Here is a 14035-nt window from a genome sequence, read left to right on the forward strand (position 1 = left end):
CTAGTGTGGAACTCCTGAGTTCAGGCAATCCGCCCGCCCCGGCTTCCCAAAGTGCTAGGATTGCAGGTGTGAGCTACCGCGCCCGGCCAAGAGTTGATCTCAAAACAGGGAGATTATCCAGGTGAGCCTGATCTAATCACACGAGCCCTTTAAAAGCAGAGCGTTTTTCTCCAACAGTGGCAGAAGAGGAGTCAGAAAGACGTGCTTCAGCTGGCCCGGAAGCAAGCAAACATCCATGTTGTGAACTACCAATAAATAGGGTTCATGTGGGAAGGAGTTGAGAGTGACCCCTAGGAGCTGAGGGTGGCCACCACTAGCAGCACACAACAAAACAGGGAACTCGATCCCACAACCGCCAGGAACTGATTTCTGCAAACAAGAATGAGTTAGGAGATAGATTTTTCTCCAGAGCCTCCTATGAGATTTCAGCCTTGTCATACCCTGGGCAGAGCACCCAGAAGCTCGGTAAATTACCAAGGATTACAAAATATCTCCCCAGGAGAGTGTTGTGGGTGGTGAGAGGATACGATTTAAAGAAAAGTTTTAGGTGTGAATGTTTTCAGAGAGTCCAAGTGCGCTCCATTAGCCAGTCTCACTATTACCTATCGTTTTAAACTCCCTATCACCCTTTGTATAAACTCCGTATCCCCTTTTTAGCACTTACAGTAGCTGTCCCGGGGAAGCTTTTGATTTTGTACCCTTTCTGGGGGAATGGGACTGAGTAAGGAACGTAATAAAGCGGCCTAAACAGCATCTCCCTCTATCTTTGATATTTTGCCTAGGGAACGCCCTATCATGTCGCATATAAGCGATCGAGTTATGTATTTGTTGCTAGCTGAAGAGGTTATTCCTTGATAACCGCTTGATCCGGTCAGAATAGAAAAGAATGGTACTCGTGTACAAAGAACTACAAATCCCAGAAGGCCTTTCGGCCAGAGCGCCTGCGCATCGCGCGCTCCTTCCTTTCCGCTCCTCATCATCTGGAAAGACCCGCCCCACGGTGCTGTCGCTCGCGCTGGAAGAAGCGGAAGAAGATGGCGCTCACCAGGTGGGTTGTTGATTGGGGTCCTCGATACGGAAGGGTCTGGGTAGTACCAATCTTTTTCGTTTCTCTTCCCATACTCTTGGGGCGGTGACCTGACCCGGGGCACAGAATGACGTGGGCCAAGACTACGGCTACGTCCTCCCGCTGGCCGCCGCTACGACTAGGCCTAGTCGAAGCTGGGGTCTTTCAGCGGTTTCCCGGGTTTAGTTCACCCCTCTACCAAGGCCGAAAGCCGCGGGGTGGCCTCAGACACTGAAGACTGCATTTTTCGTTTAAGCATCTTGCGGGGAGCGTTGTTCGCTCCCTCAGGTCCGCGGCTCGGGCGAACAAGAAGGGGTTGGAGACGGTAGTGGCTTATTTGGGCGGAGTGAAGCGCACGGGGTGCGACTGCGCGGCTTACCGGCCGTTTGCTTGTGTCCCGAAACAAGGATTCCTGAAAGAAGGGACCTGCAGCTGAACAGAGATTTAAATGAACCACAGTAGTGGCAGCTGTCTGCTGATATGCGCCGCTGCTCCGCGCTTTAACTTTGGGGCTTAGAATTTCTTCTGTAGATAGAACCACCTCAGAGTTTTGCTGTTTCCGGTTACCTTAGTAACTGTCGGTAAAGTGCTCCCCGCCTTTAAGAAAAAGATGCTTTTCAGTGGGAGAGTCCGAGAAGTTACGCTACCCCTGCTAGTCCCCAACCTTGCTGCCCCATCTTAAGTGGAAAAACTTTCCATGCGAACTGAACAGGAAAAGTCTAGTGTTCAGGAAGGTTGTAGAGAAAGTAGTCCCTTTAGGACATCAACTTGAGCTCTCTTAACACCCTTCGTTCTCCTCACGCATGGTTTTGTTTTGTTTTGTTTTGTTTTCCTGGCCGATGACAGTATGAATCCAAAAAATTACTTTGGGAATTATTGTTGGTGCCTTGCTCTGTCCTGGGGATTGTGTACACAGAAGAAAATCTGTCTTTGGCAACAGGGACGATGGGGTACAAGGTATACAGACATAAAACAATCACAGAACACAAAATGCACATTTGTGTAATACTAACCTTAGTGCAAAAAGAATTAGATGGAATAAGTTGTGTGGGCTGGAGAGTTTTCTTCCCCCTCTCCTTTCTAAAAATTTTTTTGCTTTTTTTTAAAAAAACTATTTTTTTGAGATGGGGTCTCGCTGTGTTGGCCAGGTTGGTCTTTAACTCTTGGACTCAAGCAGTCCTCCTGTCTCAGCCTCCAAAAGTGCTAGGATTACAGGCATGAGCCACCATGCCCAGCATCTGAATTTTTTTTTTTAATAAAAAGCTAGAAATGGGGTGTCACTACGTTGGCCTGAGTGGTCTCCAACTCTTAGCCTCCATCAGTCTTCTCACCTAGGCTTCCCAAAGTGCTGAGATTGCAGGCATGAGCTACCGTGCCCAGCCAAGAGTTTTTTCTTTAGTAAATGTTACAGGCAGCAAACATTTGAGTACCCTCCAGGTGTGAGACACTGTGTCATAGACTAGTAAAGTTATGAGGGGAAACTTTTTTCCCCTCATAACTTTTTTCCCTCATGTTTGTGGAAAAGGTGGAATTTGAAATGGACACAGGAAAAATTTCTAGAGATGTGATGGGTATTTTTTTATTTTATTTTATTTTTTGATACATGGTCTCACTCTTGCCCAGGCTGGAGTGCAGTGACCCAATCACAGCCCACTGCATCCTCAACCTCCCAAGGCTCAGGTGATCCTCCTGCCTCAGAGTAGCTGGGACTGTAGACACTTGCCATGATGCCCAGTTAATTTTTGGTTTTTTAGTAGAGGTGGGGTTTTGCCATGTTGCCCAGCCTGTTCTTGAACTGGGCTTAACTGATCCACCCGTCTCAGCCACCACATGGTCTGGCCTGTCATGGGTATTGTGTGCTTAAAATTGCAATGGCAGAATGCAGTATTCAAATGACCAGTCTTGGGGACTCAAGAGCTTTCCATACCTACCATCTGGGGTTCCTCAGTATTCTTTGTAATATCCTTTAAACCAGTAAACGCATTTCCCTGAGTTCTGTGAGCTACCCTAGCAAATTAGTTGAACCTGAGGATGAGGTCGTGGGAACCCTGGTTTGTAGTCAGTTGGCCAGTGGCCTGGACCTACTATTGGCATCTGAAGTAAGGGCAGTCTTATGGGACTGAGCCCTCAACCTGTGACATCTGACACTATCTCCAGGTAGATAACATCAAAAATGAATTGGATTAGAGGACACTTGACTGGTGTCCAATAAACAATTGATAGCTTGCTTGATACGTGGGGAAAACCATCACGTATCTGGTATCAGAAGTGTTGTGTGTTGTTGATTGTTGAGTGAAATGATAGGAGAAACTGAATTTGTTTTAATTTTATACTTGATCCACATGGAGCTTACATTCTACTGGGATAGAAAGACTATGAGTAAAATCATAATGCAATTTCAGGTAATACATGCTAGGAATAAAAGAGGGTTAGAGAGTGACTCAAAGTTTGGGGTGAAGTGGCTGTTTTGGGTAAGGTGGTCAGAAAACAGCTCTAGAGAGAGGTAACTGAGCAGAGACATGAGTGCTAAGATACAAGCTGTTGAAAGATCTGGGGCTACTCTAGGCATACTGCCTATGGGATAGCCCTGCTCCTCAAGGAGCAGTCAAAAAAGAGATCTGGAGAAGAGTTTTTTTTTTTTTTTTTTTTTTTTGGCCAGTGAGACGGAGTCTCACTCTGTCACCTGGGCTGGAGTGCAGTGGCCGGATCTCAGCTCACTGCAAGCTCCGCCTCCCGGGTTGACGCCATTCTCCTGCCTCAGCCTCCCGAGTAGCTGGGACTACAGGCGCCCGCCACCTCGCCCGGCTAGTTTTTTGTATTTTTTAGTAGAGACGGGGTTTCACAGTGTTAGCCAGGATTGTCTCGATCTCCTGACCTCGTGATCCGCCCGTCTCGGCCTCCCAAAGTGCTGGGATTACAGGCTTGAGCCACCGCGCCCGACCGAGAAGAGTTTTCTATAAAAGCATACGAAAATTTGTTCTGTGTTTTTGTTTTTGTTTTTTTTGTTATGTTTTGTTTTGTTTTGTTTTGTTTTTTGAGGCGGAGTCTCACTCTCACCCAGGCTGGAGTGCAGTGGAGCAATCTCAGCTCACTCCAAACTCCACCTCCCAAGTTCAAGTGATTTTCCTGCCTCAGCTGGTATTACAGGCGTCTGCCACCATGCCCGGCTAATTTTTGTATTTTTAGTAGAGACAGGGCTTCACTATGTTGGCATGGCTGGTCTCGAACTCCTGGCCTCAAGTAATCCACCTGCCTTGGCCTCCCAAAGTGTTGGGATTACAGGTGTGAGCCACCTCGCCCAGCCCGAAAAATTGTGATTGATTGAGACAGACAGACAGATATATAGATTTTATGGCAGAAGGAATAGCCAATGTAAAGATCCTGAGATGGCTTAAGGAAAGATGAGAAGGCTATAGCGAAATGAAGATGGTGAGTGCCAGGGAAGAGTGTACTTATTTCTCCTACAGCATTTAAGGAGCTCCAGCTGTGAGCTTAAAAGTCTTGGAGCATTAGGGATGAAAGAAGTATAAGGCGTAATTCCTGCAGAGCTGCTCACAATCTCGTGAAAACAGAGTAGATAAATGAGTAGATGATTGCAGTACAGTAAGATAATGTTGCAGTAGTGGTATATAGAGGGTTGTGGGGGAGCATAGAGATGGGCATTTAACCCAAACTGGAAGAGTCATGGAACAGCCCTAAAACTATCAAACATACGGAACCTGTATTGAAAGTGCCTAGATACTATGCCAACTGGTTCATGGATTTCTCTCATTTAATATTTATAAGAACCTTATGAAGTAGATACTCTTATGAACTATTATTACAGATGAGAAAACAGATTCAGAGAGGTAAGTAGCTTATCCAGGTTAGTAAGTGGCATAGGTCAGATCTGAATTCTAAGCCTAGCCATCACTTACCGCCCCAGACTGGATTAGATCCCTATCATGTAGACTCATAGCATCTGTATCTTTATATCATAAATTAATATGTGTAATTATAGATTTGTGTGATTTTTTTTTTTTTTGGTCTCTGTCTCTGCAAGACTAAGCTGTCTTTCTCCGTTTATAGTCTCATGCCTAGCATAGTGCTTGAACCCAAATAATAAATATTTTTGAATAATTAATAAGCTCTGCTACTTAGGTATGCTTACTATCCAAGAATCACAAAGGAACTAAGGTTGTTTTCTCCATATTCAGCCATCAGGATCCTTTTGTAGTACTTTAGAGTATCACTATAATACTTTAATACTTAAAAGTTGTTAAGAACAGTTTAGTAGAAAGGTTACCTTGACTAAAGAATAAGCTGCATCTTCAGGGCTTCTGCTTTGATTCTTTGGTCTCTAAGTTTTTTGTTGTTGTTTGTTTTAGACGGAGTTTTGCTGTTGTTGCCCTGGCTGGAGTGCGATGATGCAATCTTGGCTCACTGTACCCTCCACCTACCGGGATCAAGTGATTCTCCTGCCTCAGCCTCCCGAGTGGCTGGGATTACAGGCACGCACCAGCACGCCCGGCTAATTTTGTATTTTTAGTAGAGACAGGGTTTCACCATGTTGGTCAGGCTGGTCTTGAACTCCTGACCTCAGGTGATCCACCCACCTTGGCCTCCCAAAGTGCTGGGATTACAAGTGAGAGCCACCATGGCTGGCCTGGCCTCTAAGTTTTAAATTTCATTCTAGATTCCCTTGGCACTTAAATATGCAACTTGTGTTTATTTTATCCACCTCTTTGTTCTAATCCTAGTTCTTTTGTATTTACACTGAAGTAGTTTAAGGAGCGTAAGGGTAAAAATGTTAAAAATAAGGAGTAGCCAGGCATGGTGGCTCATGCCAGTAATCCTAGTACTTTGGGAGGGTGAGGCTGATGGATCACTTGAGGTCAGGAGTTTGAGACCAGCCTGACCAACATGGGCCAACATGGAAAAAACCCGTCTCTACTAAAAATACAAAAATTAGGGATGTGGTGGCACGCACCTGTAATCCCAGCTACTTGGGAGGCTGAGGCATGAGAATCACATGAATCCAGGAGACAGAGGTTTCAGTGAGCTGAGTTTGCGCCACTGCACTTGAGGCTGGGCAACAGAACGAGACTGTCTCAAAAAAAATAAAAGGAATATAAGTATAGCAAGTATATACTGGACAGTTTATCCTTGGATTATTAGGAATGTTTACTTGCTTGTTATAAGAAATATGGAAACAGGCTGAGTGTGGTGGCTCACACCTGTAATCCTAGTACTTTGGGAGGCCAAGGCAGGCAGGTCATCTGCGGTCAGGAGTTCGAGACCAGCCTGGCCAACATGGCGAAACCCTGTCTCTACTGAAAATACAAATATTAGCCGGGTGTGATGCTGCACATCTGTAATCCCAGCTACTTGGGAGGGTGAGGCAGGAAAATTACTTGAACCCGAGAGGTGGAGGCTGCAGTGAGCCGAGATGGTGCCACTGCACTCCAGCCTGGGTGACACAGAGAGATTCTGTCTCAAAAAGAAAAAAAAAAGACAAATATGGAAGCGTGGCCAAATGTGGTGGGTCACGCCTGTAATTCCAGCACTTTGAGAGGCCAAGGTCAGCGGATCACTTGAGGTCAAGTTTAAGACCAGCCTGGCCAACATGGTGAAACTCCATCTCTACTAAAATTGCAAAAATTAGCCTCGTGTGGTGACACATGCCTGTAATCCCAGCTACTTGGGAGGCTGAGGCAGGAGAATCACTTGAACCCAGGAGGCAGAGGTTGCACAGAGTGGAGATGGTACCACTGTATTCCAGCCTGGGCAACAGAGTGAGACTCTCAAAAAAAAAAAAGGAATACGGAAGCATAAATGCTTAAGAGTTTGTCTATTATGTGAAATATCTGTTAATTTTTTATTCTGGACGTCACTTGCTGTTGTCCTAGTCAGATGTTTTTACTGTGTATCTTAGAGTACTTCTGTCTTCCACATATTATAAAATGACTAATATTGAGTACTACCATAAATCATTGAAAAATCGACTGTTTTGCTGAAAAGTAAAAGCATTGTAGGAAAATTTGTCTCCGTGGCCACGTTGCAGTGGTCAAATTAAACATAAGCGTTTTTTAAATTGCTGACTTTCATTGTCTTTGCTTATAGCTTTTTACCTGCACCTACTCAGCTATCTCAGGACCAGCTTGAGGCTGAAGAAAAGGCAAGATCCCAAAGATCGCGGCAGACCTCACTGGTCTCCTCCCGAAGAGAGCCTCCCCCGTACGGATACCGGAAAGGCTGGATACCTCGGTTATTAGAGGTACATATGGATCTTAAGTTTAGATTTATTAAGTTGTGCTGAAATTTATAGCACACTATAACATAAATTTAAATGTTAGAACCTCTGATTATGAATGTCAGTGTGATAGAAATTCTGGTTATGCGCTCTCAAGATGTATATTTCCCTCAGAAGATGTGTCATTTTCTTTTTGCTTATTATCTGTCACTGCTTTGTGGTCACTAGAGAATTGTACCATTTGTCTATTCCTATATCAAACTATTAAATATTTACAAGAAAACTAACATTTTGTAAATCCAAGAATTATAGCATATGGAAAATAATGGGAAGGTAAAAGGTAAGAGAGTTGAAAGTGGATTTCATGTTTGGGCTCCTCCTCCTCCCCTCCAGTAATACCACATAACCCTGAAGAGACAACTTTCCTTCAGGGAAAACTCCAGTAGCACTTGTCTTCTTATCTTTAATTTGAGAATGTTAATATATATCTGATATATAGATTAAATATGTTTTTGCGGGTATAAGAGACAAAATTTGGTTGATTTGAAGGCAATGAGGGAGAAGGAACCATCTGGAACAGCGCTTTCTATCTCTAGCTTGTTGCCAAAGAACAAGCCTCCGGTCGGGCGCAGCGGTTCTCACCTGTAATCCCAGCACTTTGGGAGGCCGAGGCGGGCGGATCATCTGAGGCCAGGAGTTCGAGAGCAGCCTGACCAACATGGAGCAACCCCATCTCTACTAAAGATACAAAATTAGCCAGGCTTTGTGGCTCGTGCCTGTAATCCCAGCTACTCTGTAGGCTGAGGCAGGAGAATTGCTTGAACCTGGGAGGCGGAGGTTGCAGTGAGCCGAGATTGCACCATTGCACTCTAGCCTGGACAACAATAGCAAAACTCCATCTCAATAAAAAATAAAAATAAAAAGAGCAAGCTTCCTTGGCAGCACCTATTCTAATTACTCAGGATCCTTTACATTAATTAATTAGTTTTATTTTTGGGATGGAATCTCACTCTGTTTCCTAGGCTGGAGTGCAATGGTATGATCTCAGTTCACTGCAACCTCCGCCTCCCAGGTTCAAGCAATTCTCCTGCCTCAGCCTCCCAAGTAGCCAGGATTACAGGCACAGGCCACCATGCACAGCTAATTTTCTGTATTTTTAGTAAAGACAGGGTTTCACCATGTTGGCTAGGCTGGTTTTGAACTCCTGACTTCAGGTGATCTGCCTGCCTCGGCTTCCCGAAGTGCTGGGATAACAGACCTGAGCCACCGCACCTGGCCTACATTAATTTAATACATATTCCTTTCCCTGATTCTAGGGCAGCCTTCCCATGCTTGACCACTGTCTTCACTAGGGAGAAAAGCAAACATTTGAGACATGTATTTCCTCCTCAGGACCCCCTCCACTTTAATAAGCCTTTTCCGTCTCTCCCAGTATTCCTTCTGATTCCTGCATATTTTGCTTCTTCATGTCCCAACGAATATATCTGCCCTATTAAAAATCTGGAGTGCCTATATCATTCCCAGTTATTTTCGTTTTGTCACTTTTCTTTCTTTCTTTCTGTTTTTTTTTTTTTTTTAAAGATAAAAATCTCACCCTGTCACCCAGGCTAGAGTGTAGGGGTGCAATCTCAGCTCACTGCAACCTCTGCCTCAGCCTCCCAAGTAGCTGGGATTATAGGCGCGCATCACCATACCTGGCTAATTTTTGTGTTTTTAATAGAGGCAGAGTTTCACCATGTTGGCCAGGCTGGTCTCGAGCTCCTGACCTCAAGCTATCCACCTGGTTGGCCTCCCAACGTCCTGGGATTACAGGTGTGAGCCACCAAGCCCAACCATCACCCCATCACTTTTCTTTGTTCTGTCCTTACTGGTTATGATTTTTACTTCGCAAGTATGAAGGGCTCATGCCTTTTTTCACATGCCTTCAAGTAGTGATCATAGTATTCATTGAATTGATAGTTGTAGCTTAGAGTCCTACCAGAAGCCATCTGTATTCTCAATCTCTTCCATGTCTCAGTCCCCTGGCTACCAGACTTTTTTTTTTTTTTGAGACAGAGTCTTGCTCTGTCACCAGACTGGAGTACAGTGGCACGATCTCAGCTCACTGCAACCTCGCCTCCTGGGTTCAAGCAGTTCTCTGCCTCAGCCTCCCAAGTAGCTGGGATTACAGGCGTCCGCCACCTCGCCCGGCTAATTTTTTTGTACTTTTAGTAGAGACGGGGTTTCACCATCTTGGCCAGGCTGGTCTTGAACTCCTGACCTCATGATCCACCTGCCTCGGCCTCCCAAAGTGCTGGGATTACAGCTGTGAGCCACCGCACCCGGCCCATACTCTTTATTAGAGTTTATAAGAGGAACACCCAACTAGATCATATCTTGTCCTATGTATTCCAAAAAACCCACATGTAGGTTTTTTTGTTGCTTTTTTGTCAGCTTTCCTCTGGTCCTTATGACTGCTGGTGTGTGAAGGCCAGTCATACTGCAATTATTAAGGGATTTTTGTTGCTTTTGTTTTCTCTGATAGTGTAATTTGTGGGAGGCAGAGCAAGATGAAAGATTATCAAGGAGTCTTACCTGGGGAAAAAAGTAGTGCTTGGCATTATCTAATAGAGGAGTTGAGTGTCTCTGTTATAAATATTGTTTGGTCTGTCAATAGGTTGCACAATGAGGGTGACAGGCATCACCTTACATAGAATGGAAATCTCATCCTTGCATTTCAGCATTACGATACTTGGTTGCTATTAGGTTTTTAGTTTCCTACTTGACTATTAGTGGTTTCATATATCCTGGTGGAACAAAACAGTTTATTTGAAAATCAAGTTGAAATGGCCAGCTAATCTGGAAATACTATGGATGCTGCATGAGGGGAGTGAATGTTCTGTGGAAGAAGGCGTTTTATTCTAGTTTTCAAAATAAAAGCTATGATTTTCTGGCAATCTTAATGACCACATAATGCTACATCTTACAGTTCTGAAGTGCTTATTATAGTTGAAAAACTCTAGCAAATCCAAGCATGTGTTAGATTGATGGCCTGGGTACGGGAAGCACTTTTCTTAGGAATGCTTTAACTCTTTCTCATTTACAAGAAAATGTCTCTCAGCGTTATTCTCTTGGTTTTCAAAAACTTCAAATATTTCTTTAGCAAATAAGTATATTGTACTTAGGAACTCATATATCTTAGATCTAATGGAGTATTACTTAAAGAGGTCTTGTAAAAGTGAGTATTTTCTTTCTTTTTTTTCCATCAAACCCCCTCTAAATGATTAAATTTAATTTGTGTTTTCTATCATTTCTTAATAGTACTCATTTGGCTGTTTTGAGCTAAAAGAAAAATATTTCATAGTAGTAGAAAATACAAAGCTTTTCGGAGTCTCAAACAATCTGGTTCAGGTGCTGCATTATAATACCTGCGAGATCTCAGGAAAATCGCTCAATTTTTCTAAACCTGAATGTTTCCATTTAAAATACAATGATGTTAAAGAGTTACAAGGATTAAATGATATAATACAAGTGTGAATCATGTTTAAAGTGTACTAAGCAAATACTACTAAATTTTTTAAAACTACTTAAAAATTATACTTGATCCTCATGTTTACTCGATAAACCTTTTCAAAATATTGCATTTCATCAGCAAACTTTATTTAGCTTGTTCTACTTTAGCAGTCTCAGTTCTCTCCTAAATAATTATGTATAATCACTAATAATCACTAGTAGAAATGTAGTAAACTCATTTCTGGATCCTTCCTGTTGTATTCATTTGCTTCTCACATAACAATGAATAAATAATATGTTAATAAAATCTGATTCCAAGAAAAAATCTTTTATATTTCTGCCCCAAGTATAGCTTTACCTGTTCCTCACTAAAATATGTATATATATGCTAAAATATATGCATATGTATTTTGCCTTGTCCTAGCCATTTTGCTTAGTTTTGTCCTGCATATATGAAATCCACATTGTCTTGCTGTATTCTGTAAGTCCCTTCATGATCTGGTGTTTTTTACTCATGTGACTTGTGCCTCAAGCTCTGCTGTCCTTATTAAGCTGTTAGTCCCACTGAATTCTCATTTCCTAAAATATGCCAAGCTCATTCTTGCAGCAGAGCCTTCACATTGGCTATTTGATCCGTCTAGAAAATGCTTCCCGTGTGTGTGAGTGTGTGTACACACACATCTTCCCATGACTGCTTTCTAATCATTCAGGCTTTAGCTCACATGTTACTTCTTCACAAAGGCTGTCCCCAACCACCCTATCAAAAGTAGCCCCTTTTCCCAGTCTTGATCTTTATGTTACCTTCACGGTACTTATCACAAGCCAAAGAATGTGTTTTTTTCTATCTTTGCCTACTAGAATGTAAACTCCGCAAGAGACAGGGACCTCTGCTGTATCTCTAGCGTCTAGCATACTAAGGACTCAACAATTACTTGTTGAATGAATGAATATATCTTGAATGTCAAATGATTAACTATTTTATTTAACTACTTCTAATGTGTAGGATTTTGGAGATGGAGGTGCTTTCCCAGAGATCCATGTGGCCCAGTATCCACTGGATATGGGACGAAAGAAAAAAATGTCGAATGCACTGGCCATTCAGGTGGATTCTGAAGGAAAAATTAAATATGATGCAATCGCTCGACAAGGACAGTCAAAAGACAAGGTAATCCTCTCATGTTTTCCCTCAATGATAAATATTTTAGGAAACATTTTAAATTTTGTGAACACGATGAATCTCTTGCTGTTTGAATTATGTTAAAAGTAGCAATGGCTGGACATGGTGGTTTGTACCTAGATTCCCAGCTACTTGGGCGGCAGAGGCAGGAGGTTTGATTGAGCCCAAGAGTTTGAGAATACAACGAGCCACTGCACTCTTGCTTGGGTGGCAATACCTTGTTTTAAAAGGGGGAAAAAAGTACATTTTAAAACAGTTACTTTATATTACTAGCATTCTAAAACTGCCAGTAAATTTTTTAAAATCTGCAATCCCAGAGCCTTACCATCAACTTTTAATTTCTCCTGTAGTTTCTTCTAGTTTTTTCCTGTAGTCTTTACTGATTTCCTCCATGTACTTAGAGTACTTAGATATTTAATAGTTCATTTGAATATAATAAATTACACAAACTTCTTTTGCCCTAGATTAAATACAAAACTAGCATTTGCTATCCAGATTTAGGATGGCCCTGCTACGAAGTAATCCATAGGCCAAAAATAAAATGCTTAAAATAATCTCATCACAGAACAGCTACACTCAGGGCCAAGGAACTATTTTTAAGAAGACCTAGTTTTTTGTTTTTTTTTTTTCTTGTAAATAAATACTCAACATAGAAGTGAAAGATTTCTTTAGAACTGATGATGTTTGGAAAAATACTTGAGAGCTTTCAGTACCTATTGTTTGCCTCTCTGTCCCCCGCAAACTTTTTCAATTTACCCTCTAAAATAACACTAACAACCCATCCTTTTCTTCTGCATCATGGCTGCTGAGCTTTGGAGGAAGACAATTATGCAGTCATGCAGATTTATATCTACTGTTTCAGCTCAGCTCCCTTGGTACTCCTGCCAAACTTTAATTCCTACTCCTCTCATCCCATCTCATTCTTAGCAGGTGACTCCCCCATCTATTTGAATATAAAGACTGTTGGAAGAAAATTGTCAGTTTTCTTCACCCTGCACTTGTGTTTTTTCCTTGACTTTTACTTTCGTTTTTGCATGAAATGCCTTCTTCTGTCTAAATCTAATCTTTTTTTTTATTTTATTTTTTATTTGTTTTTTTGAGACAGGGTCTTCTTCAGTTTCCCAGGCTGGAGTGCAGTGATCATGATCATGGCTCACTGAAGCCTCAACTTCCTGGGCTCAAGCAATCCTCCCACCTCAGCCTCTCGAGTGGCTGAGACCCCAGATATGCACCACCATGCCCGGCTAATTTATTATTTTTTTGTAGAGGTGGGATATCCCTATGTTGCTCAAGCTGGTCTTGAACTTTTGGGCTCAAGCAATCCTGCCTCTACCACCCAAAGTGCTGGGATCACAGGCATGAGCCGCTGCACCTCAATCTATACCTAATCTTGCCATATGTGTTCTGGATCTCAATCCCTTCCCTCTTCCTTTAGGAACCTTACCTACTAGTTAATCTCAACAGTTCTTCACTTCTCCTCTTCTAATGGCTCCTTCCTGTTAGCATTTGAATGTGCTTGTTTTTCTTGTCATTTGTTTGTTTGTTCTTTTTTAGATTGTAGTACCATGGCACCCTCATAGCTCATTGCAACCTTGAACTCTCAGGCTCAGGCGATCATCCTACCTCAGCCTCCTGAGTAGCTGGGACTACAGACACTCACCACCATGCCCAGCTAATTTTTTTATTTTTAGTAGAGCAGGGGGCTCACTATTTTGCCCAGGCTGGTCGTGAACTCCTGGGCTCAAACAATCCTCCCTCCTTAGCCTCCTTAGCCTCCCAAAGCACTGGGATTATAGGTGTGAGCCACCATACCTGGCCTTTGTTTTCTGCTTTGTTTTTGCTTCATAACAACCACTTCAGTAAAGCCATAACTTTGCTAAACAAATGATCATGGCTTTAATTTAATTTTATTTATTTGAGATTGGATCTTCCTCTGTCTCCCAAGCTAGAGTACAGTGGTGTGATCATGGCTCGCTGAAGCCTTGACCTCCAGGGCTCAAGTAATCCTCTCACCTCTGTCTCCCAGATAACTGGGACTATAGGCACACACCACACCTGGCTACTTTTT

General features: G+C 42.7%; 2 protein-coding genes across 5 annotated transcripts in view; one reads left to right on the top strand and one right to left on the bottom strand.

Annotated features, from left to right (window-relative positions):
- The window catches only part of SLIRP (SRA stem-loop interacting RNA binding protein), a 74140-nt gene that overhangs the window by 7919 nt on the left and 52186 nt on the right, over window positions 1-14035 (bottom strand). Inside the window, exon 4 of one of the 2 annotated variants that reach the window (XM_011949480.1) lies at window positions 1046-1478. In XM_011949480.1, coding sequence (XP_011804870.1) covers window positions 1254-1478 — 225 coding nt within the window. In that variant the 3' untranslated portion in view covers window positions 1046-1253. Of the gene's footprint in view, window positions 1-1045; window positions 1479-14035 lie in introns of those variants that run through there. The other variant, XM_011949485.1, reaches the window with a different exon arrangement.
- Window positions 962-14035, top strand: part of SNW1 (SNW domain containing 1) — a 56425-nt gene continuing 43351 nt past the window's right edge. For 2 of the 3 annotated variants that reach the window (XM_011949486.1, XM_011949487.1), the window contains exons 1-3: window positions 978-1048; window positions 7169-7322; window positions 11794-11955. In XM_011949486.1, coding sequence (XP_011804876.1) covers window positions 1035-1048; window positions 7169-7322; window positions 11794-11955 — 330 coding nt within the window. In that variant the 5' untranslated portion in view covers window positions 978-1034. Of the gene's footprint in view, window positions 1049-7168; window positions 7323-11793; window positions 11956-14035 lie in introns of all 3 variants that reach the window. The other variant, XM_011949488.1, reaches the window with a different exon arrangement.

Source organism: Colobus angolensis, unplaced genomic scaffold, assembly GCF_000951035.1.
Source record: "Colobus angolensis palliatus isolate OR3802 unplaced genomic scaffold, Cang.pa_1.0 Scaffold3, whole genome shotgun sequence".
In the NCBI taxonomy this organism is placed as follows: domain Eukaryota; kingdom Metazoa; phylum Chordata; class Mammalia; order Primates; family Cercopithecidae; genus Colobus; species Colobus angolensis.